Genomic DNA, 26,134 nt, shown 5'->3' with positions numbered 1-26,134 from the left:
CATTCATTAAGTTTTTTTTAAACTTCATCTTAGTGATATTTCACACATAAATTATAGTACTGTAGATACATTACATACAAACTGCTTACATAAAGCACGCATACTTAACCAGCAATATTATGATCCTTCTCAGATTTCAAAGGTGCCTGAAACATGTGAGACTCTGGTTGTTTTAAAGGGGAGGAGTTGGGAGTAGTAAGTGTGCCTCTCCCATTCACACACGTCTCACACCAGCATATACAGATGGAGGCTACTCGGTCTTGACAAAGCGTGGAGACCGTGGAAGCTTTGCTGGACCCAAGGACCTGAAGAAAGAGAAGGAGAAGAAAGGAGAAAAGGAGAGGGGGATAATAATGGAGTGTAAGGAGAATGTGATCCACTACCTCAGCTGGGGGTTCATCGTCAGTGGGGTGGCGTATCTCTTTTGGCAGACCAGGTTCCAGACCCCATACGGACGCTACGTGACCTCGGATGGGACCCCAGGGAGGACCTGCCCTGCCAAGCTGGCCTGGTTCCTCCAGGAACTGCCTTCTTTCCTGGTGCCCATGCTCCTTCTGCTCTCCACTGACACACAGCCCAGCCTGGGCAAAGACCTGCTTCTCTGGACCTTCTGTCTGCACTACTTCCAAAGGTATGTGTCCACATTAGCCTGGTCCCCAATCTGTTAGTAATTGTCTAGCCACCTGGCTAGACAGCAGAATTAGATCTGTGATGGTGGGACGAGACTATGTCCACATACCAACTTTCAATGGCGTCTGGGATCTTTTAACTCATAAATCAACTGAAAAACATGGACAACTGTTTTTTGGGCAACAGCAGTTATTTCACTTAAAAGGTGTTGAACATACATCTTTGCCTCCTACACAGTTGATCTGCGTGTATGCAATACCAATGCAGGCCATTCAACGAAGAGTCCCCTATTCACTATTTTGAGTGAAGACTAGAGGGACATTCGGTAAAAGAGTGAGGTTTAGACTCAGATTTTTCTCTTTAAAATGTATGATGTAAAAACAGAAAAAAAACATAAATCTGTTACCATCCTTTGCACTGTACTTCAAGTAAATGTTTTTGCACAATTGTCAGTGGAAATTGTAAAAAGTACTCCTTGTGCATATAGTTGTATGGTTTATTTAACTTTGCAATACTTTTTGGGGGTTGGACATACGTTTTAAAGTGAAAAAGTCTTATCATCACTCTGCATGGACACTAAAGAAGTCATCCATCATGGTTTCCCAATAATGGGATGAATCACATTAAAGAGAACATTAGTCATTTGGTTGGTAAAGACTACTGATATGGTCTAATGTGTGGTGCACATTTTTAGAATGGTGTTTTCCCACAAATTGCATTTTGGAACATTTGCGCGTAGGCCTACTGCCGTGTGCACAATGCTGCGCTTAAAATGTGTAGAAATAATAGTTTATCAACATGTTGATCCAAACATTCTGATCTGTTCTACGAGCCATACTAATTGCTATGGCGTATGCCTCCGCTACACTACACTTTGATAAGCATAGTGATAAAAAGTGAGTACACGTAAGGGATAAACGCCGACGTTCTGTACATTATATTGGAAATAATGGATGGCGGGACTAGGCGTAGCCGAGTAGCTTTCTGTAACTTTGTAGCAAGTATTGTCTACATGTCTAGGCGCACATTACGTATTTTGTTTCTAGCAAGAGAAGGAATTGTCTCCTACTGTGATAAGTACCTATCGGCAGTCTGTAGGGTAACGGTGTAACTAGCCCGACCTAAGAACAATGTCTAAATGCTGACACAAGACAAGAAACGTTTGGGAAAAAATTGGTATGTGGATAAAGGTCATGGTTAGGCGAATAAACTATGAAGGTAAATAGATGGCTATAGTTTACTTTTTTAGTTATTTCATGAAATAGGCATAGTGTTTCACGCAAGTGTGTTAAAATCCATTTAATCAGTTTTATTTAGAAATTATTTAGTAATAGTTAAAAGCTAAGTCTAGTTGTCTTATTTTAATTATTTTAATAAAATATATGGGATTGCACATCACTCACTTTTAATATCTGCACTATGAGGAGATTTGATGTAAAGACCCTCTTTTTAACTCACCTGCACATACATTTTCTTTGTTCTTTCTTTGTTGTTCCTTTTCCATACAATCCATTATGTACAATTTCACTAAATATTATTGGAATAATGCACAAATTTACATCCCTGCAGTCTTGAAATGACATTCAGGAGCAAAAGATTTTCAATAGGTGTTTTTAATTCATAAAATAAATATATTCATTCGAATATAAGATTGGAATGGAATATAACTAAAAACATTAAATAACATTGGAATATAACATTTAATAACAATAACTCATTACTTTACTAATTCAGTGTAACATTGACGTTGCATCTCTTTTGTTCTGCTATTGCACAATTATAATTTGTACATAGGTCACAAATGAAGCTATCCACCAACTCCTTATCACCTTATCACTATGCGTATCACTATGCATATCACTGCTCACACCTAATCCAGTCCCCACCTGTGACTGAAAACACCTCACAGAAAAGGCACTCTGCATCCTCTTCTTTGGTGGCTGATTTGTCTTGTTGTGTTGCAACAACCTTGAGACAAACTTTTTTTGAAAAACCTGCTTTGTTTTCTTACTCTCTCTCTTTTCTTCTTGTTGATGTTTCTGTCGAGCCTTTTCCTCCAGCAACCTTTTGTAAATTGAGGCTGTCAGTACAGCCACAGACTGCCTTCCTCGGCCTCGCCTCCTGGAGCATCTGGGACAACTCCAATAAACTGCTGCAGGTGTTGGTTTAAGCAAAAATAAACAAACAATAACACATGAGTATTGGTACAATAAACACTTATAATCACAATATGCAAATATATAATCCCTAAAATGAGTGCTGACTTTTTTTTTATACCAACATTTGGAGCAAGGGCAGGCTTCAGGGTGGAGGTTGTGGTTGAGAAAGATGTGGTGGAGGTAGAGGTTTTGGCGTTAGAGCTGGTGGCGTTGGAGGTAGAGCTAGTGATGGTGGTGGTAGAGCTGGTGGCCGTATCGGTAGAGGTGGCAGCGGCGGCGGTAGAGCACTGTGGTTGAATGGATTCTTTGCATTGAAAATATATGAGAAAAACAATACATCGGTGTTAGTACAATAAGCACTTTCTACCAAGTACATGCTGCTTCTGCTACTTTTCATTAATTTAGATTACTTTTTCTTTCTGGCAATGGGCTCAGGCTCCTCTATAACCTCAGGCTCCTCTATAACCCATCGAGGATGAGGATGTGGGGTTGCTCAGGGGTGCAACCAACACTGTGGGCGAAGTGGCGAAGCCAGTCAACAAAGATGGAACTGTTGACCCAGCCTGAGTCACTCACCCTTCCAACCAGCAGTTGTTTGTTCATCCTCTTCCGGGGGAAGATGAAGAGGGGCGGTACATACTGCCTTGCTGCACTGATAGCACAAATTACTGTGAAGCCCCTCTCTGCGCTGGTCATCCGTGCAACCTGTTTGGCTCCCTTCGTGGCCACCACAGGCAACGGTTTCTGGACGTTTTGTATTCCTGTCTCATCCATGTTCCAAATCTTTGTTGGCCCCGACCTCCCTGACGCTGTTTAAAACGTCCGCGTAGGCTTAGATAACTGGTCAACCTTAAGCTTATTAAACCTGTTTGGGACAGGGGGCAGTATTTTCACGTTCGTATGAAAAGTGTGCCCAGAGTAAACTGCCTGCTACTCGGGCCCAGAGTAAAATATTTGCATATTATTAGTAGATTTGGATAGGAAACACTCTGAAGTTTCTAAAACGGTTTGAATGATGTCTGTGAGTTTAACAGAACTAATATGGCAGGCAAAAACCTGAGAAAAATCCAACCAGGAAGTGGGAAATCTGAGGTTTGTGTGATTGCCTATCCAAACTACAGTGTCTGTGGGGTCATTTTGCACTTCCTAAGGCTTCCACTAGATGTCAACAGTCTTTAGAACCTTGTTTCATGCTTCTACTGTGACTGGGGAGAGAATAAGAGCTGACTCAACAAGTGGACTGCCTGAGGCCAATGAGTTGTTTACTGCACGGTCACGCAGGTGCGCCGTTCCTTCTTTTTCCTCTGTAATGAATACGTTATTGTCCGGTTGGAATATTATCAAAGATTTATGATAAAAAGACCCAAAGGATTGATTGTAAACATCGTTTGACATGTTTCTACGAACGGTAATGGAACTTTTTGACTTTTCGTCTAGGGTTTTGCGCTCGCGCATTGTGCCTTTGGAATAGTGATCTGAACGCACAAACAAAACGGAGGTATTTGGACATAAATATGGAGTTTATCGAACAAAACAAACATTTCTTGTGGGAGTCCTGGGAGTGCATTCCGACGAAGATCAGCAAAGGTAAGTGAAGATTTATAATACTATTTCTGAGTTTTGTTGACTCCAGAACTTGGCGGGTAACTGTATAGCTTGCTTTGATGGCTGAGCTCTGTACTCAGAATATTGAACAATGTGCTTTCGAATATTGAACAATGTGTTAAAGCTGTTTTGAAATCTGACACAGCGGTTGCATTAAGGAGAAGTGTATCTATAATTCTTTCAATAACTGTTGTAAATTTTATCACCGTTTATGATGAGTATTTTTGTAAATTGATGTGCTCATTCACCGGATGTTTTGGAGGCAAAACATTTTCTGAACATCACGCGCCAATGTAAAATGGGGTTTTTGGATATAAATATGAACTTTATCGAACAAAACATACATGTATTGTGCAACATTGAGTCCTGGGAGTGTCATCTGATGAAGATTGTCAAAGGTTAGTGATTTATTTTAGCTGTATTTCTGGTTTTTGTGACGCCTCTCCTTGCTTGGAAAATGGCTGTGTGGTTTTTCTTGTCAAGGTGATGTCCTACCATAATCTAATGCTATGCTTTCACCGTAAAGCCTTTTTGAAATCGGACAATGTGGTTGGATTAACGAGAAGTTTATCTTTAAAATGGTGTAAAATAGTTGATTGTTTGAGAAATTTGAATTATGAGATTTTTGTTGTTTTGTATTTCGCGCCCTGCTATTCCATTGGGTGTTGGCGAGGGGTCCGCTAGCGGAATGTCTGTCCTCAATTAAAGCCCATGGCCCTCGCAAGACTGGTTGCTTGCGATACTTGAACTGACAGTTTAGAGTTGCGCTTCATGAAGCCACTGAACCAATCCACCCCTGCATACCCCTTTCCTTTGTTGAACCTGTGCTTGATTCCCATCCTTTCTGCCAGATTGAAGGTGAGTCTTCTCACGTCCCATGATGTTATGCCAAATAGGGCTCTTTCCATTTGTTGAATGTGGTTGACAAGGTCACTTTCATACAGTTGAAATCGGAAGTTTACATACACCTTAGCCAAATACATTTAAACTCAGATTTTCACAATTCCTGACATTTAATCCTTGTAAAAATCCCCTGTCTTAGATCAGTTAGGATTACCACTTTATTTTATGAATGTGAAATGTCAGAATAATAGTACAGAGAATGATTTATTTCGCATGATTTACACACTCATCCAACATTACTAATTTACTAAAAAATTCTCAATTTTTCTCTCTAAATAGGTGGATTATTTTTCTTAAGGGTTTCCTACTTGTATATAAAGAATACATCTATAGATCTAACTTTATTGAAACATAGCTACAACTTTAAAAATGTATCAATTTACCACAAAATTGTTTTGTTAACATATCTCCAAAAGTTATGTGGAGAGGACATTTTTGGTTGAGCAAAAGCAATGGCAGCCAGTGAATGTTTGCAGAAATAATTTGGTGACATCTTGTGGTCTTAATGTGAATTACAGGGGGGGGGACTAGTTACCCCCTAGTACCCTACAGCGATGGAAATATCTGTTGCTAATATGACTAGGATAATGCATTTGGCTGCTAGACAATGAAAGTTGCTTTGAAAACAGAACAGGAGAGAGCATGAGGAAATTGGACAGTGCAGTTAGATTAACAAGAATGTAAGCATTCTGCCCATATCAGATATGTCTATGTCCTGGGAAATGTTTTTGTTACTTACAACCTCATGCTAATCACATTAGCCTACGTTAGCTCAACCGTCCCGTGGGGGGGGACACTGATCCCGTAGAGGTTTTAAGAAACACGGCCCTGCATGGCTTCCAGGTACTCACACTGTTTGTACACAGCAGCGCTATATTGACCCACCTTTGACTTGATTTCTTTAGACATTTACATTTACGTCATTTAGCAGACGCTCTTATCCAGAGCGACTTACAAATTGGTGCATTCACCTTATGATATCCAGTGGAACAACCACTTTACAATAGTACATCTATATCATTTTTTTTTGGGGGGGGGGGGGGGGGTTAGAAGGATTACTATATCCTATCCCAGGTATTTAGTCAATATTTTTCTATTTTTTTGCAAGAACATTCATCTACTCCTTGCTGACCAAAGGCCGCCCTTCCCCTCTCTACATTGTCTTCTCTGCGGTAGTCTTCTGCTCTGTCAACGGTTTTCTCCAAGGCCACTACATGCTCCACTGTGCCACGTACGATGATGCGTGGCAGACCGACATTCGTCTGTACACCGGTGAGTGAGATCTGAGATACCAGCGGAAATGATTTCGCAGTCTTTTCCCAGCCCTTATTCTGAATATTACAGTGCCTGCATGATGTTCACATAAATTTAACAGTCATTTGGTATCCTATGTTGAAGCCTTAAATAAATGCTATAGATTTATTTCCAAAGTAATGTAATTTCACCCTTTAAAGGGTAACATTTGATAACTGCTAGAGCTACTGTAGATGAAGTCCGAGATCAAAAACATTTTTTAAAAATTGGTTAGGAAAACACACAACAGGAAAACCAGTCGTGCAGTCTGGGAGACTAATCTGGCCAGAGAACTTTGAGGTTTTTGGCCTGGAACTGTGAGAAAACAAGTTGGCATTCGCTTCCTCCTTGCAAATGTTCTGTGTTTATTGGTCAGTTAATGAGGCTAGATTCTTCAAAACATGAATTTTTTGGTCTCAGCAGGATATGGGACGATACGTATCACAGTATCCTTCCACAAGAATAGAAATAATGATTTGTTGACAAAGTCTGAGTTTGGGGTTGCATTGTACAAGCTTCTGCCAGCATGAACGATTTTAACAGATCATACATTAGTTTTTTTATAGAACTAGAATGTGGTTTGCATTAAGCGCCTGTACTGTTTTTTTCAGGTTTGCTGATGTTTTTCCTGGGAATGGCCATCAACATTCACAGCGACCACATTCTTCTAAATTTAAGAAAACCCGGAGAAGTTGTTTACAAGATTCCCAAAGGTACCAGATGGAATTCTGGTTAACAGATGTCAGGCAGTGTTTCAGGCAACTGTTCCAGTCTTGTGAAACAATAGCAAAAATGTGAATCTTCAGCCAAATAACTAACCATGTTCTGTACTGTTTAGTTAGTCACTGTCTGCACAGCCATGTGATGATAAACAGAACAAGCAGAGCATATTCAGAATATTCTGGTGTCAATGTGACCTTTTGCTTTTATCTCTACTTACTTTTACTTTGTAAGGGCTATGCCTGTGCTGATCGAAAGATATTTAAAGGCCCAGTGCAGTCAAAATTCAGTTTTCCCTGTGTTTTATATCATACTGTTCAACAGCTGATGAAACTAACACTGTAAAAGTGTGAGGAAAAAAACTATTTCCTGATAATTGCTGGTTGAAAATACAATCTACACAGGACCTTCTATTCAGCAGGTTTGCATGGGCATGAGTTTTGGCTTTCCATGGTGACATCAGCATGTGGTAAATTGGTTAATAGACAAATAACAGTTAGTTCCAAACCTCTCTGCCAATAACAGCTAGTTTTTAGTTTCTCCCTCCCCACTCAGACTATTCACAGACAGTCCTGGCTAAATTATTGCTTGAGAAAGATTTTTTGTTGTTGCTAAAAAGCTATTTTTGCCTATTTTAATAGAAATCTATTACAGTAAGGTACTTAATTGTTACCCAGTAAAAATGTGATATTGATATAAACACTTCTGCATTGGGCCTAACTTCTTATGGCTGGAATCCCGTTACCGGGATCGATATGGCAGCAGCCAGTGAAAGTGCAGGGCGCCAAATTCAAAACAACAAAAATCTCATAATTAAAGTTCCTCAAACATACAAGTATTATACACCATTTGAAAGCTTTATTTGTTGTTAATCCAGTTAATCCAGCCACAAAAAAAACACAGCCATTTTCCAGCCAAAGAGAGGAGTCACAAAAAGCAGAAAGAGAAAATGAATCACTAACCTTTCATGATCTTCATCAGATGACACTCATAGGACTTCATGTTACACAATACATGTATGTTTTGTTCGATAAAGTTCATATTTATATCCAAAAATCTCAGTTTACATTGGCGCGTTATGTTCAGTAATGTTTTGCCTCCAAAACAACCGGTGATTTTGCAGAGAGCCACATCAATTTACAGAAATACTCATCATAAATGTAGATGAAAATACAAGTGTTATGCATGGAACTTTAGATAAACTTCTCCTTAATGCAACCGCTGTGTCAAATTTCAAAAAAGCTTTACCGAAAAAGCACACCATGCAGTAATCGGAGTACGGCGCTCAGACACAAAAACATGCCATACAATATATCCACCATGTTGGAGTCAACAATAGTCAGAAATAGCATTATAAATATTCACTTACCTTTGATGATCTTCATCAGAATGCACTCCCAGGAATCCCAGTTCCACAATAAAGGTTTGTTTTGTTCGATAAAGTCCATCCTTTATGTCTAAATACCTCCTTTTTGTTCGCGCCTTCAGTTCACAAATCCAAATTCACGACGCGCAGGTAAGACGAAAACTCAAAAAATTCCATCACAGTTCATAGAAACATGTCAAACGATGTATTGAATCAATCTTTAGGATGTTTTATCATAAATCTGCAATAAAGTTTCAACCGGAGAAATCCTTTGTCTTCAGAAATGCAATGGAACGGAGCTACCTCTCACATGAGTGTGCATGGCTGAGGCTCATGCCCTGCTGGAAGTCCTCTCACCCAATGAGCTCTTATTCTCCCCCACTTCACAGTAGAAGCCTCAAACAAGGTTCTAAAGACTGTTGACATCTAGTAGAAGCCGTAGGAATTGCAAAATTACCCCATAGACACTGTAGTTTGGATAGGCAATCACTTGAAAAACTACAAACCACTTCCTGGTTGGATTTTTTCTCAGGTTTTTGCCTGCCATATGAGTTCTGTGAAACTTACAGACATCATTCAAACAGTTTTAGAAACTTCAGAGTGTTTTCTATCCAAATCTACTAATATGAGTAGCAGGCAGTTTACTCTGGGCACGTCAGTCATCCAAGCTACTCAATACTGCCACCCTCCATAAGAAGTTAAGTGCTAATGTAATCACCAGGGTCATAGAAGATTATGAGCAACGTACACACGGCATTCAGTTTCGCCAAGAAACACAGGAAGCAAACATTCCAGCTTTCTGGGCCATTACCTCACGGAAAAGAACATCTTGTAACCATTATCCGAACCATGCGACACAGCAGATTTGTCTTCACTCACCTTTGGGTGAATTAACAATCTAATCCCTTGACATGGGGTCCAAAAAAGGTAGTAGATATGAAGTAGGGTCTGAAAGTTCAGGGATTGAATTGTTGTGAACTACTCTCAAGGTATGAGTGTACAGACCCTACTTCATTACTACTGAATTAACTGTCTGACACTTTTTATTACAGGGGGAATGTTTGAGTACGTCTCCGGAGCAAACTTCTTTGGAGAGATTCTGGAGTGGTGCGGGTATGCCCTAGCAACGTGGTCCCTGCCGACGTTCTCCTTTGCTCTTTTCACTATGTGCTCGATTGGACCGCGGGCCTTCCACCACCACAGGTACTGACAGGTCCAACCTCAAGAGCCTTCTGTAATCTCTTCATGCTCATACTCACATTGATACAACTATAGGTCTTTCAGCGAAGCAATAAGCATGGACTGTCTTGCTTTTCCATTGTAAAATGTCAACACATGGTAGTAGTATTCCTTCAATATGACATTCTCATCTCTTTCAGGTACTACCAAGAGAAGTTTGAAGACTACCCCCAGTCGAGGAAAGCTGTGATACCTTTCATATTATAAGAAGAACAGCAAACCAGAGAAGCCTTAATGGACTGACCTAGCTAAAATCATTAGTCATAGCCATGATTTTGGCATTTACTGAACTCTGAAATGAAATGCTTGTCCAATATTGCTCTTTTCTGTAGAGCCCATTTGACCAGGCTTTAGCTTTCATTAACTAGACATATTCCTATCATCTCATTGTATTCAGAGCTAAATCATATTCCACACCTGCAGCAACAGATCTGTAATACCATACTCCCAAATGCTTGGTCAGCATGGTCAAAGCTCAATGAAGGATAAATAATTCAGGGTGAAGAGAAAGGGGGTGGTGGGTAGGTCTTGAAAGAATAAAGGAAAAAAAAAATTCATTCGAAAGGGATGACTGACTGCCTTTTCTTCGTTGTGCAAAAAGTGATTTCTTGGACAGATTAACTACTTCACTTTTGGAAAGGCTCATTAAACCTCTGCTTATTTACCTTGGGTCTGAAAAAAAAAAACCTTGGTCTGTTTTTATTATGCAGTTTATCAAATATTATGTGATTAATAACTGCTGCATATGTTATTGCACTTTTTAATGTCATGCTTGCTTGGTTGATTACATAAGTCCAAAGGCAAAGTCATCCTTCGTTAGGTGGGACAAAGCCTCAGCTTACTGGAAATCATGTAAATGCAATATATGGCTAAGCAGTGACATTCATCAATCAATTATCAATCATTCATCAATCAATCAATCATCAACCAGAGAGATGCCACCCTCGGGAACTAGAGTCGAGCTAGTGCATCACTGAGGTTCGTGACAGACAAGCATCACAGTACGTGTTATGACATGACAGTAGTTGTAATCCTCCAATTCCAGCCCTAGAGGGTAGTATAAGCGTTTTCATAAGGGTATCATGTTTTAGAGAGCGCAACAACATAGTCCACTAAAAGCAGACATAGGCCACATCAATATTTCAATTTAAGGTGGTTTTCTAATTTCCTTCATTGGCACTGATCTGGAGAAAGAACAGTGCTGATGATGGAAAGATTAAACTCTTTCCACATTACTGAGCCAGCTGAGCTTTATTGCACTGGCCTGGCTACGCATTCACCATAGTTGCAGGAACCATGCTGGAAAGGAGCATGTACAAATAAAATCCCTGAACCAGCATAGTACGGTTTGGGTCACCACAGTAGTGTGAAACGGGCCATAGAGATGTTAGGGATGGTACATGTTAGGAATGGAGGTCCCAATATTGCACTCAATTGTGATGGTACTTAAGCCCACTCTTTGGCCTAATTTAATATAATCTCAAGTTTTGTTTGCGTTTCATGGCTGACATTTTAAATGTAATTGATTATGTGATGTCTGTAAAGTGTCTTGAAATGCAGCCCTGGTCTTCCCTGGGTGAAATATGTTCATACTCCGCACACCTGTAAGCAAGTTACTCTGCAGTTTGACTTATTGTGAAATTCATAGTTTTATTTGATCTCTAACAGAGGAATAACATTTACAGCTTATCAAGCACAGGTAATTACACCATTATCTTGAGTTCAGAATGCAATTCCATTTACTTCACACGTGAATCGTTAAACAGATAGTAGTCCACTGGCAAAATGCCTCCCCACTAGTCACTCCTGGGAATCCTTCTCTTTCAGTGCCATCTCAGAGCGAGCGACGCTTCTCATAGCCCTCTGCATGAGCCAGGTGGTTAAATGGATGCCAAGGAAGGACCCCCCCCAGCCACCCACAGCCAGTTCTTCCTCAACCAGCTCTGGGGCTTCATAGTCTCAGTCCACTATAGAGCCTAGTCGGTGTTGTCCTTTCTGAAGGATGTGTACGTCACTGGAACAAAACAGAGAACAATTAGGATCCAAGATACTCGTGGTTCCCTACCATGGCAACTCAGAATGAAGGTGATCTACACAACTGGAGGATGTGTCACTTTACAGTTACATTAAATGATTTGGCTACAATAAGACCTTGACATGCCTTAGATTAGAGTGCAGAGAGAAAATGTCACATAATACATCAAGATTGATAGGATGATAATCATGATTCATGACATTACAAAAATAAAGAGCTCCAACATGCTTACCTCACTCTCCTTCACCAGCTACTTTGCCTTCGCAGGGGCTTGAGGTGGCGAAACATACGCCACAATGCCTGGTTCGGGCATATAGTCCTGTTTATTCTTGTGTAGCGCAGGGTGCGACTTGACGTTGTACCAACCCCAGTGTATGAGTCCAAGGCTCGTGCCCATAACAATCAAGACTTTGTAATTATTCCAGATAGTCCGCAATCCCATGATTGAAAGGCACTTGGCTCAACTATAACCACAAACATAAAGAGAAAAAAAATGTATGTCAAGAAGCATTGACTTAATGCATTATAACCTGCTATTCAGTCAAACTGTAGACTTTTTTTTAGAAAGGGTGTCATGTCCCATGCATTTATTTTTTCTTTACAGTTTTAAATTGTTCAACTGGTCAGTCATCAAATTGCAATACAGCACGAATAACTGTCTTGCTTGGGTTAGATTTGCCATTTGAGTCATTTGAGCACAAGGCTATTCTCTGCCCTAGCACAGCTTTTCAATACAGCTTTTGCTAGTGAAACAGCTGACTTTATGATACATTCAGAGATCATTCATTCATAATGCTTCATACATACAATGACACACATTTTTCACGTTGTGACCTTCAGTAATGTCGTCTTTCACCAAATGTAAAAGCTGGCAGGCTAACGGAATGTTTGTTAACGTGTGCCTAGGTTTAGCTAGCTACTCACCTTCAAGAGTCAGCTCTTTCTCGTACGTCCACCATTTATGGGTCCTCGCAGTATTGTCGACTTGAAGATGCCTAAACATGAGCTAATTGTGTAATGTTGATCATATCAGCAAAGAGAATCAACCTCTCTTTTATAAATATTAGAAAATTAGATGTTTTCAGTGAAAACACATTTTCCACTTAATATTTTAAACAAACGTTTTTAAATACTACATAATAATATTTATGCAGGCAATATTTAGCCACCTAGTGGTTAAGAGCGTTGGTCCCATAGAGAATGATAAAGGCCTCTAGTGGCCAAAAGGCTATTTTTGCATGGGCAATACCACTGCCGGCTGCCATTATTTTAATCAAGTCAACTGGGTGGGACATCCAACTTCATTGGCTAATCCCTCCTGGTAGCCTTGTTGGAGTCATGTGCAACTGGGTCATCAGGAGGAATCAGCCAATCGTGAAGAAGAAAATATACTACTTCAAAATGGAGTTAGCCTTAATGGCGCTGCTCATGCTGTTACAGACGCCATAATGGCACGGATACAATGATGAGGCCTCTTTCCATCTCTATGGTTGGGACAGTTACTGAAAGGTCACTGGTTTATGTGAAAAATCTGTCGATGTGCCCTTGAGTAAGGCACTTTATCCTATTTGCGCCTGTAAGTCGCTCTGGATAAGAGAATCTGCTAAATTACTTCCGTTTTTATTTAGACAACATTTGTTTGCAACTTTGCCAGGACGAGAAATTGTGTTCCTGCGTTTGCACAATGTCATGTTGAAGTGGTAAGGAGAAGCTATGTGCGTATGAAGCTATATTAATGTTCATTTGGCTGGTTAAATGTTGACAATTCGTCGTTGTTAAACGTTAACATTTCTCTCTAAAATTGATTAGAGGTTTGGGCCAGCAGAGGGAGCTGTCTGCCTATGTAATTCTTACCAGATTAATCTCTCTCTCTCTCTCTCTCTCTCTCGTTTCCTTTTGTGTCTCTCAACCCAAATTCCAGGAAAAAAAGTTAAATATTATAAAAACATTTGTGGAAGCATGCATGTCAAATATGGTTAATTGGCCTACTCAACAATGTCAACAGACTACACACTGTGGAAACCAAAAAAAGAGTGGAATCCAGAACCAGTTTTCTGTCTACTACTATCCAGTCTGGCCAAAATGGACAAGTACTGAACACAAAATGTGGTGTAAAGAGAAGAGGTGTAGCTATACAGAAGATACTGTATATAGAGCTGCATTGTGGTCAGCCATCATTGGACAGGAACGTAGAAGGTTCAAGGCCTGGAAGGTGATGAGGAGCAGCGTCATGGCCTGTCTGTGCAGCACAACAGTTGGACAGTAATACTCTTGGGACACGGGCTAGAAAGATAAGGTTCGGTGGTGGCATGAACTGCAGATGATGCAGACCAGATACTGACAGAGGATTAGTGTGGAATGAATGACGAGGCATCTGCTATAGCCTGAACTTGGCCGAGGATGAGTGAAGAGGAGAAGGAGTCACTTGAAGTGGACGACTCCCTCATTCTTTTTGGATCAGATTCAAGATTACAGACTCACAGAATTGTTTCGATTATTTCAATATTCTTTTTGGGTGCAAAGCACAATTTATGTCTTCAAAGCATTATATATGATCACATAATAATGCATTAGCCTATACAGTACCTGTTGGCCTTATTTTAAGTGTTACCAAATAATCTATTCAGTTAGGCCTGAAGCTAACAATATGTGAAAAAAGCAGAGTATGTACTAAATCAGAGATGGGCAGCTCCAGTCCTCGGGGGCTTGACTGGTGTCACACTTTTACCCCAGCCCCAGCTAACACATCTGACTCCAATAATCAACTAATCATGATCTTTAGTTTAGAATGTAATTAGTTTCATCAGCTGTTTTGATTAGGTATGTGTAAAAAGTGTGACACCATTCCCGCCCCCGAGGACTGAAGTTGCCCATACCTGTGCTAAATGCAAACTTTATTTTTAATCAGAAAAATGTCACCTAGGAACACTTTGCATCAAGTGGAGTTGTGGTTAGTTACAATGTGGTTGGGAACAAAAGGTGCAGCAGTACAATGAAGAAGTTGGGCTTAAGTGGCCAGTGATAGCTGAGCCTCTATCAGTCATAATAGTCCCAAATCCCTGCGCCCCACAGTATACATCACTTCTTATGAGAACCAGGAACTAAAGCCACGTTGGCCCATTTTTAAAGGCTGTGAGAAATGGGAGCTTCTTTCAAAACCGTCCATTTCAGATGTCTTGGGTGGGACACACTGACGTGTTCTCTCTATTGATGGAGAAGCTTATCTAGATCTATCTTCCCTGTGGGGCAAGCTGCCAACAGTTTTCTAAAGCCATGAAAATATACTTTACTGAATAGCAAGCAACCTCAGTGTGTGAAGAAAATCAAAGTTGTGACAATGCATTTCAAGTTGGCCTCAATAAATGGACTATCATGAACAAATGTCTTTTGTTTAAACAAACAATGACCAAATTTAAAGCCACAAGTACATAAAAATCTAAAATCTTTGTAAACAAGAGGTGTGGACTAACAGTGAAATGCTTACTTACGGGCCCTTCCCAACAATGCAGAGACAAAGAAAGTACAGGGCCTTGGTCCAGTAACATCTGTTTGGTTTGGTCTTGTTCTAGGCTGTGATGAGTCAGGTTATGACTGATTAAACTTGATATAGCGAATCCCAGACTTCATTTATGGAATACCTATGTTGCCCAATGCAGCTGTGGCTACTCAAATAGTTCCTATGGGTGTAGGGAAAAGGGGGGCTGTTCTGGACTTGCCAGACTCTAGCAGTCACATCAGTCTGGCCATTATCAATGTATGTGTGTGTGAGAGAGAGAGAAAGAGAAGGGGTTTTAGTGGTTTCATCTGTGCAATGTCAGCCCTTACGCCAGAGGAGTCTGGTGGGAGGAGCTATAGGAGGACGTGCTCATTGTAATGACTGGAATGGAGTCAAACATGTGGTTTCCATATCTTTGATGTGTTTACCGTTCCATTTATTCCATTCCAGCCATTACAATGAGCCCATCCTCCTCTGCTCCTCCCACCAGCCTCCTCTGCCGTACACCCCTCTGGGTCACCAATGCGTTTGTCACGAGACGACTATCACACTACACACACCCACACGTACACACTTTGACACTCCCCAATTCACCAAATAGCCCCAATCTCTCACTCTCTCTCTCACACACACACACACACACACACACACACACACACACACACACACAACCGACTTAGAAATCAAGGAATGTCTTGGGTTCATCATGTCTTGGTACTTTGTAATTTTTTGTAATTTTTATTAGGATCCCCATTAGCTAATGCCATAACGCTAGCTAATCTTCCTGAGGTCCAACACCAATTAACAAGACATTACAAACAACCACAATCAAGACTTCAAACATTCAACAAGTAGACAGTACAGATAATTAAAATACTGACAGGAAACACATTTAACATTCAGTTGATACTTTCTATTTGCTGTCCAGTCATATGGTCTATTACATTAGATGTTCTTATATTTTGTTCTTGAAGGTGCCTGAGAAATATGGATTGGTAAAAAATTCCATTCAGCTATAGCTCTATATAAAGTTGTTTTCGCTGCCCTGAATTTGCCTGTCTGGTTTGGTGGTTATGCGTGTTGCTATTATGTACTAATTGGACTGAAAAATACTGTGTTTTTAAAAAAAATATATAACATTCCTAAAGAAAATCAGACGACTAGATAGTAATTTGTTATTAACGTGAAGCCATGAGAGATTCTGATGCATTTTAATAATATTCATTCGGTTAGAGCAATGAAGAGATAATCTGGCAGTCCTGTTTTGAGCCATTTGGAGCTTTTTTATATCTTTCTTTGCTGCAGATGGCCATATAACTGGACAGTACTCTAAGTGTGATAGGACCAGGGATTGACCATATAACCGGACAGTACTCTAAGTGTGATAGGACCAGGGATTGAATCACCAGATTCAGAGTGCTAGATGTTACATACGCTGAACATTTTCTTGTAACAGCAATTCCCTTACCCATCTTAATAACAATATTATCTATGTGTTCTGACCATGATAAAGCTGCGTTCTACATGACGTTTTAGTAGTTTCATTTTTTTCACTTGCTCTACATGCGTTCTATTCATTGACAAATTCAATTGGGGGTCATCAGCAAGCATATATCTTGAACCAAATACAATACATTTAGTTTTAGAAATGCTCAGTACATCTGTTAGCTCATTACATTCTGATGCTGCACTATACATTGTAAAGTCAACAGCATACATGACCACTCTTGCTTTGTTCATTAATGATGGTAAATCATTAGTAAAGATACATTCGAGTTGTGGGCCTAGGCAGCTTCCTTGAGGAACACCACAATGTATATCTTTACTATTTGAAAAGCTACCATTAAAGAACACTTTTTGCCTTCTCCTGGATAGATAGCTTTCCATCCAGGACAGAGCTGCATCCTTAAGACCATAACATTTGCGTTTTCCTAGTAACAGTTCATGATCAATTACATCAAAAGCAGCACTGAAATCCAGCAACACTGCACCAACTAACTTCCTATCATCCATACTCTTTAACCAATCATCTGTCATTTGTGCTAAGGCCGTACTCGTAGAATGCCCTTAGAACCAGACCATTACATTAGAAATAATCCTTGAATTGTACAGATACAATTTTTTTCCAATAATTTACTTAACACAGGCAGCAAGCTTATAGGACGACTATTAGGACCAGTGAATGCAGATTTTTTATCCTAAGGTAGTGGAATAACCTTTGACTCTTTCCAGACTTCTGGCACTCCCCATACGTCAAGCACTTATTACAAATATGAGCGATTGTTGTAGATATTTGGTTAGCCGTAACTCTAAGCAATTTGGCATCTAGATTATCTGTACCAGGTGACTTGTCATCCGAAAGAGACAACAGCATCCTTTCTACCTCTTCCCTTTCTACTTGATGAAATTTGAACCTGCATTGCCTCTCCTTCATGATACATATATGAATGAGAAACATCATAAAGAGTGGGAAGAGGGATGGCTGAAAATAACCATTCACTTAGGGCCATGCTACATTGTAAGCCTAATGGTGTTTTAAGGGCCACTGACTTCTCCAATACTAACCACTCGCATTTAATCGTTCCAAAATGTTTTTGGGTGGTTCAAACGGAACCATGATGAGCCTGGTCCCAGATCTGTTTGTGTCTTGCCAACTCCTATGGTCATTGTCACATGCAGATCTGGGACCAGTTTTGGATGACAGTGCAATATCAAGAAATGGCATTGGATTTTTCCCCTGAAAGGGACAAAGGGGCAAAACAACCTATTACATGGCACCGTTTGTGCGCGAAGCGTGGAGTCAGTCAGTTAGTGCTGATATGTATGGTTAGTGTGCAAATAGGTCACTCCACGATCTTACCGAGAGTAATTTGAGAAAAGGGAGATATTCCAAGCATGGCTTGCAACCTGGATCCCGGCCAAAGGCGAAGCAATGCGGTTTCTTCAACTCCCCACTTATTTTGCTCCAACCCGCATTACACATAGTAATGGAGGGAGGCATTTCAGCAACATTCCCGTTGCGTTCCAGTTCTAATATTAGTATTCATTTCAAGAACGCAGGGCATGGCGATTGGATACTAATAGTGTCACTAGTTGTTTATTAGAAATGTATTAATTGCTTAGGCTATTCATGGTTTGAAATGTAACACCAGGATTCCCTGTGGCTCAGTTGGTAGAGCATGGTGTTTGCAACGCCAGCATGGTGTGTGCAACGCCAGCATGGTGTGTGCAACGCCAGCATGGTGTGTGCAACGCCAGGGTTGTGGGTTCGATTCTCACGGGGGGCCAGTACAAAAAAAAAAAAATGCATGGTATGAAATGTATGCATTCACTACTGTAAGTCGCTCTGGATAAGAGTGTCTGCTAAATGACTAAAATGTAAAAATGTAATGTGCTGTAATTACATTCTGAAACCACAGCTACTACTCCTGAACCACCACTGATTTCTGGCCAACACCATTGACCAGAAATAAAAATAGAGGTATCTCTGTTCTATAGAACTAACTGTACCATCATTCATTCCAATGAGCAAGAGAACAGAGGCATAGAATTTTTTTCCCCAACATCAACTTGTTGATTTACCACCCAGCTGTATGGCCAAATAGCTCTTATATCCATGACCCACCCATGAAATTCTGTGTCTAACAAGGTTCGCTACGTATCGCATTACATAGACAGTTCATTTTTTCGATGCAATTCCAGTGGAATATTTTTTATGAAACCACTTACTCAACATTGCATCAGGGGGCTTTTCGGAGAGGGGCTTGACCTTGTTCTGGCTTGTCCTAAGGAAAATGAACGTGGTTAAGAAGTTTCAAGACAAGACAGTGTGTGTGTGTGTGTCGTCTTGCAGGCGTGACTTGGTTTTCCACAAGATGGCGCTGTTCCTTTCATTGGCATGTGACAAGACAGTTCAGGGGCTCTCTTTGCAACTTTGTTTGTAGGAGGTAGACAAATTAGCCAAACTTGGTGCAAACTGCCCCTAAATTGTAGTATTTCGCCATTTCATTGTTGTGAAGACTTGGAAGCACACATAGTATTAACCAGTGGAGTCTGCTGAGGGGAGGACGGCTCATAATAAGGACTGTAACGGAGCAAATGGAATAGGTTCCATGTGTTTGATGCCATGTGTTTGATGTATTTGATACCATTCCACAAATTCCACTCCAGCCATTACCACAAGCCCGTCCTCCCCAGTTAAGGTGCCACCAAACTCATATGGTCTTAACTGTGCCTTTTAGCCTGTGAAAAGTGTCTTGACAAGTGTCTTTCTTGTGGAAATCTGCCTACTCTCACATTTGTTCCCACGGTGGATTCTAGTCTAAAATACAGTCATCATTCATACTAACCAGCCAAATGTCAAGGGCTTAACTACAAGGCTTGGCCTCACCAAGAAAGTCTTCCACCAATGACAATGCCCTCATAATTTAGAATAGATCAATCTTTAATCTAATAGGTTGTTTTGCCACAGCTACACCTATTCTCGAAAAGACAAAAACCCAAGAGAGCCATTGCCATTGGTGAATCATCAGAAAATCAGCTATTATCATTTTACCATTAAGCAAATTTTCCAAGAGATATTATATTTTGCGGTGAGAAGTCTGCAGAGAGTGGGCGGCAACTATTCATCCCTGAAAGAGAAGACAAATCACCTGATCCCATCTCCTTTCTTAATTTCTTTCTTACTTTTTGCCTTTTTAATGGCGTGAAGTGAAAATGTCGGTTTTGAGGAGGGGTTTCTTGTAGGGCTGGGAATTGCCAGGAACATCACGATACGATATTATCACGATACTCAGGTGCCGATACGATATGTATTGCAATTCTAACGATTCTCTATGTATTGCAATTCGATACTGCGAGTTTCTTGCAATTTGATGTTCCAAACATATTGCTCCCTATATGCCTGCTGCAGAGACAAGAAAGAGCCATAATAAAACGAGTTATGGCGCAGGTTCAGCCAACTAGCGTTAGCTAACGCTACCTAGAAGAAGAAAAAAATGTATTGTCCAAAATAATATTGAGATATGTAACTGTATAGATTTTTTTTTCTTCCCCCCCATCACAACAACACTTCCCTCAAAAACTATACAATCTGTAAGTATTATACATTTTCATGTTGGCCTTTGTCTTACCCGGCAACTGAATTATTTTGAAGTCAAGTGACCCATACTTTAGCTACATGGAATGATGGAGTATTTTACTGACTGGGAAAGGAGAGGGACATAGAGAAAGTGTAACTATGGAAGATGGATGGACAGGTTGTGCGATAAAGATTATGAAAGATTGAGCGAGATGGGGGGGAAGGCAACAGAGCGATTCAAAGAGCAAAACAGAGAGAAAGAGGGACAGAGAGAGAGGATAAAAGTGAAATGAATAGAGACAGAGTGCGTAAACTATATACAAAGTGGTAATTGAAGAGTATCACAGCCCTGCCTGCTTAGTGGTAGGAAATAATCTCGCTCCTATCATTTACTTCTCGCTCTCCTATCCTTGCCACTTATCTCTGTGTGGTGTGTCTTTGTTGTCTGCGGGGGTCGTGTGCGTTGCTAACCCGTGGCAGGTCACCCCTCATTGTCTGACAGTGTGGGAACCCTGTAAGCTGGTGCTTCTTCAGGTTCCACCCCCAGGGGAATAGGCTAAAGACACCAGCTGGTTATCTGAATGGAGTTAGGTAGGAAGATACCATCGCCTGGATGGGGGGAGGAGAGTTACTAACTGCTTGAAAGTTTTCTATTTTCTCCATGGTGAGAATCTATGAATGTGATAGACTTTGATGTTGAGTTTCATATGTGTGTTCATTCTGCATTTTTAAATTCCTTTGCCTTTATCATTATGTAGCAAATCCATTGTATTGATTGGCTATTGTTTGAATCAGGGTCTGGGTCAATTCCATCTCAAGTACGTCGTATTCTTATGGAGAAATTCCATGTCAAAATCCACAGACAGGAATTGAACTGGAATTAACTCTGGGTGTCATAACTATCAGGATTTGATTCCCCCCGACTTGCTCAGACAGAGCAGACAACAGACAGACAGCTTCGAGAGAGAGGTAATGTCTGTGCAGGTATCCACATAGTGACAAGATCATTTTTGTTCCAGTCCAGCACTAACACACCTCATTTAGCCAAGGGCTGGATGATCACCTAGTTGAATCATCTAGTTGTATTAGTGCTGGGCTGGGAAAAAAATGTGTGGTCCTGGCTATACACCCCCAGGACTGTCTGGAGTTGAGAAACACAGTCTGGCACTGACCCATTCAAAGAAAGAGATAACGGGAGACCAGACAGAAGAATTGGCTGGAGTCTCATTAGTAAGTCTAGGTCATCGTTTAACACGACCCCCGTTGTGATAAGTACTCATAAGTAGAGAGAGGAACAGGAAGCGAGGTTCCATTGTCATTAGCATCATTTTGTTTTTGGATTACAGGACACAAGACCTAATTCCCGTCCAATCAAAAAGCCACTTTGTTGCAGTCTCGCAGTAGAGACACATGACAGTTTCACTTAGCAGCCTTGAGGCTGTAGTGTGTGTGTGTGTGTGTGTGTGCCTTTTCAGAGATTGTCATTTAAGCCCCATTTCCTGTTATCAGTGATGAAATCAGCAAGGGGCAGAGCTGAGGTTGAAGAAACTTTACACTGTGTGTGTGTGTGTGTGTGTGTGTATGTACATGCTTGTGTGTGTATGTCTGTGCGTGCATGAGTGCAAGCACACACACATTAGAAAGGGAAATGTGAGAGAAAGAAAGTAGGGAGGGAGGGAAATAGGGTTAAAGCATTTTATTGATGGCCTGGGGGCAGCTTGCTGGTGTTGAGTTCTTGTCTACTGTTGGCATGAATAGCATTACACAGAGCGAGACCGGACAACAGAGGCAGACAGCAAAAGATGACTCAGTCAAACACTTAGGACTGGTTTCCCAGACACAGATTGAGCCTAGTCCTGGACTAAAAGGCATGTTCAATGGAAAATCTCCTTTAAGCATTATTTTTAATCCAGGACTAGGTTTAATCTGTGTCACCAACAATCGACAAGTGTCCTAGTCCGATTCATATGTATTATGTGTATTCTGATCGGCATGCATGTTACCTCAATGTGATTTGACCAAAGGCTACAGTTGCCATTTTGCGTTTAAAGTTAGTAAATAGTGTGAGTTAGAGTTCAAACCCCAACCCTCAGAGTTGTAGCATCGATGCCTAGGCTACATTAGCTATTTCCCGCCACATTTTGTACAACCGCCCTGAATATATCGTAGGCATTATGAATGTTGTAACAGTTTGCTGTATCTTATAATAGGAAGCTCAATCTACAACATGGGTTGGGGAACCCTGTGGGCTCACGCGGATGTATGGGCCAATGTTTTGACTGGTCTTTTCACAAGTGTCCGCTGTTTGTTTAAACACTGTGCAAATGATACAGTGATGGGGTGAATGAATTCCATAGAGGGAGACTGAGCTCTGTGTGGTTGATGCTGGTGATTATAGTATAGCGGGCAGCTCACGTGCACATGCAACATACACACACGCACAAACAGGCATGAACCACACACATTCTCTCTCTCAATTCAATTAGCTTTTTGCTTTATTGGCATGACGTAACAATGTACATATTGCCAAAGCTTATTTTGGATATTTACAAAAAAATGTTGAATCATAATTGTCAACGGGACAACAGTAACAACAATAACCAAGGGTCAAAATAACCATACATTGATCAATAACAATAAGCATACAGTAGAGTACATGTGCAGGTTGATTGGTCTGTCAGACACTGTCCCTCAACTTATGGCAGGCAGCAATGTAGTGCGCTGCCAACCCACAGCTCTCTGCGTCCTCCCCCAACAGGACGGGTAGCTTACTCTCATCAGAGAGGTCTTTGAAACCTTTAATAAGGGTTTCACATTTGGGGAAATGACACTCTCTAATTGTTTTATATTTTTTACATTTTGTCAGGAAATGCAGCTCCGTCTCAGGTTCTGCTGTTGTGCAGTGGTTACACAGCCTTTCCTCTACAGGGAGCCAGGTTTTCCTGTGTCTACCCTTCTCAATGGCAAGGCTGTGCTCACTGAGCCTGTACTTTGTCAAGGTTTTTCTAAGGTTTTGTTCAGTATCCATGGTCAAATAGTTAGCCACGGTGTACTGTCAATTTAGGGCCATGCATTTTGCTTTGTGTTTGTGCTTGTGTTTCCCAATAAGCAATGTAGTTTTGTTTAGACTGTGTTGTAATTTGGTTTATTCTGATTTATTGGATGTTCTGGTCCTGAGGCTTCAGTGTGTTAGTAGAACAGGTTTGTGAACTCAGCCCCAGGACCATCTGGATGAGGGGACTCTTTTCTTTGCTCAGCTCTTGGCATTGCAGTGCTTGGTAATGATATGAGAGGGGGTCACTGTATTTTAGATGTTTCCAAAACTTAATTGCTATTTTTTGAGTTTTTATTATTAGTGGATATTGGCCTAATTCTGCCCTGCATGCATTGTTTGTAGTTTTCCTCTGGACATGTAGGAGAATCTTATAGAACTCTGCATGCAGGGTTTCAATGGGGTGTTTGCAGGGGCGAAAATCTGATATCAACTTTGGAGGGGACAATTACATTACATTTTCTCAAGAGCAATTCCTGAGGGGACACCAAAAGTAGTGCTGTAACACATAGCCTACATTGTAATATGGTAAATGTATATTGAGGAACCAAAGAAATAAGGTGTTTGCCGTACTCCTAACTACCGGTACCCAAAACTACACAACTAATCACAACAGCAATACCATTGCCTTTAACAAATCTTAGTTCAGTCACCAGTTTAAGTTGAGAGTGGGGCTATCCATGGCATTTTCCAATTATGTTCCTATTCTTACAAGTAAAAAAAATTGAGAACCTTTCATAATGTTGCCAAACAAAGACTCAACAAACTTACCTGAGACTCCCTGTCTCTGCCAGTCTGTCCCTGCATATCTGTCCCCAACTCTGCTGTCTGTGTGCCATCTGTTGCCTGCTCTGCCTAATGTCATCATTGTGAAACATTTCCATTAGAATTTCATTTCTTTCTTATGAACATTTTATCAACTAGTATTTGAGATATTAGGCTACTAGGGTTCTTACTATGAATTTTGGTGTATTGAAAAATACTCTGATGTCCGTCTTTTATTTTTCTGCGATTTTTCTACCTGGCTGGCTGGCTGGCTACACACACACACAGTGTGTAGGTTATTTACAGTAGGAGATGGGCTTCTATCATCTTCTATCATTCTATTTGGGCTTCGATCTAAAAGGTAGCTAGCAAATGTGAAACGGATTAAAATGACAAGAGTTGACAGCTGTATGAGTTCACCATTTACACAACATATGCTGCAACCTTTTGTAATTTTAATAGTTTGTTTCATATTGGCTGGCTTTCAACAATAGCTGAATTTGCAAAGCTAGCAAGCACCAATTCAGTTTCAGTGGTGTTTGCTATAATCGTTGCTACCTGGGTTAAATAAAGGTGAAATAAAATAAATAAATAAAAGTTCCCTTGCGACAATTTAGCTTTTGCAACGAGACCATTAAATATATTTAAGACAATGGTAGAAGAGAGTGTAGTTCTGTTCAGTTTGGACTTCAGTTTATCGCTAACCTTATCACAGGGACTTTGAAGCACTAACTTACATCATCTGCATGCTGATCTTGGAATAAATTGACGATAGCAAAGATTCCATCTTTGATGACGCCACATCAATGGAATAGGTACTAGCTAGCTTAATAGTTCATATTTGCGCACTAGCTCTGCATATACAGCTAGTGTGTGTGCGCGATTGACTGGATTAACCTCACGTCAGTTACGTGCATTGAGTGCCTTTCAGACAGTAGACACGACCCCTCTGTTACCTTGCCAACTAAGGAACTGGCAGTGGATCAAACCATTGTGACCCCCCCACCCTTTGCCTCAATCTTTTGAAACTTAAAAACGCGCTATTAAGTGTCTATAATCAGCACAATTGCTTTCATTGCGTATTATTAATATTATTTAAATTACATAGTTATGTTTCAGTGATATATTGGGGGGGACGAATCATATTTTTCCCAGGATGGGGGGGTCGTGTTTCCGCCCCTGGGTGTTTGTCCCAGTTGATGAGATCTTGTTTCCCAAGTGGACCCCACACCTCGCTGCCATAAAGTGCAATTGGTTCAATTACATATTTAATTAGTTTTAGCCAAATTTGAATAGGTATTTCAATTTGAATTTGCTTTTTAATGGCGTAGAATGCCCTGCGTGCTTTCTCTCTCAGTTCATTCACTGCCTCATTAAGGTGTCCAGTTGAGCTTATTTTTAAACCTAAGTAAATGTTGTGTGTGCAGTACTCTATATATTTTGTACCAATTGAGAACTTTGGTCTAATTCCCTGAGATCTGTATCTTCTCTGGAAAATCATTATTTTAGTCTTTTGGGGGTTTACTGCCAGGGCCCAGCAGAGTTGCATTTTAATTGCTTTTATTGCATGTTTTGCAGAAGGAAGTCACTCTGGATCCAATACTTTTAATTCATATTTTATCAGCAGAGAAAATCCGGCTGGGCCACAGAGAAAGGTGAAAACACGGCATCCATATTAGGAAGTTGTCAGAGTTTTGTCTGACCACTACCTAATACACATTACGTGCATAATTATGGCCAGAGGTGACTGACTTTGTGTTGATATCATGGACATCAATTTGATACCCTAAA

At 40.5% G+C, this 26,134-nt stretch overlaps 2 protein-coding genes and 1 long non-coding RNA gene across 7 annotated transcripts; 2 read left to right on the top strand and 1 right to left on the bottom strand.

Moving 5' to 3' along the window:
• Positions 1-344: 344 nt before the first annotated feature.
• Positions 345-10,590, top strand: s5a2 (3-oxo-5-alpha-steroid 4-dehydrogenase 2). The gene is given in 5 exon segments (NM_001141214.1): positions 345-631; positions 6,406-6,569; positions 7,202-7,303; positions 9,729-9,879; positions 10,056-10,590. Coding segments are annotated over 5 exon segments (762 nt in total). The 5' UTR covers positions 345-353; the 3' UTR covers positions 10,123-10,590.
• On the bottom strand, positions 2,226-9,619 carry LOC106586234 (bypass of stop codon protein 1). 5 transcript variants are annotated; one of them, XR_006761382.1, is made up of 3 exons: positions 3,366-3,812; positions 2,908-3,093; positions 2,226-2,782 (listed from the first exon to the last, which is right to left on the bottom strand). XR_006761382.1 is itself a non-coding variant. In XM_045705644.1 (3 exons), exons 1-3 carry the CDS (start codon positions 8,756-8,758, stop codon positions 2,714-2,716), a joined length of 330 nt encoding a protein of 109 aa, XP_045561600.1. In that variant the 5' UTR covers positions 8,759-9,619; the 3' UTR covers positions 2,226-2,713. The 5 variants fall into 5 exon arrangements, 1 of the variants encoding a protein (XP_045561600.1); XR_001324149.2 differs by having other exon boundaries at positions 2,895-3,093; positions 3,366-3,811; XR_001324150.2 differs by having other exon boundaries at positions 2,226-2,779; positions 2,912-3,093; positions 3,366-3,811.
• A 2,591-nt stretch (positions 10,591-13,181) lies between the features above and the next one.
• On the top strand, positions 13,182-16,974 carry LOC123729691 (uncharacterized). The gene is made up of 2 exons (XR_006761383.1): positions 13,182-13,650; positions 13,872-16,974. It is a non-coding gene; the product is annotated as an uncharacterized lncRNA (long non-coding RNA).
• Positions 16,975-26,134: the final 9,160 nt, after the last annotated feature.

This window comes from Salmo salar, chromosome ssa02, assembly GCF_905237065.1.
Source record: "Salmo salar chromosome ssa02, Ssal_v3.1, whole genome shotgun sequence".
Taxonomy (NCBI): Eukaryota; Metazoa; Chordata; class Actinopteri; order Salmoniformes; family Salmonidae; genus Salmo; species Salmo salar.
This window is presented reverse-complemented; position numbering and strand designations above follow the sequence as displayed.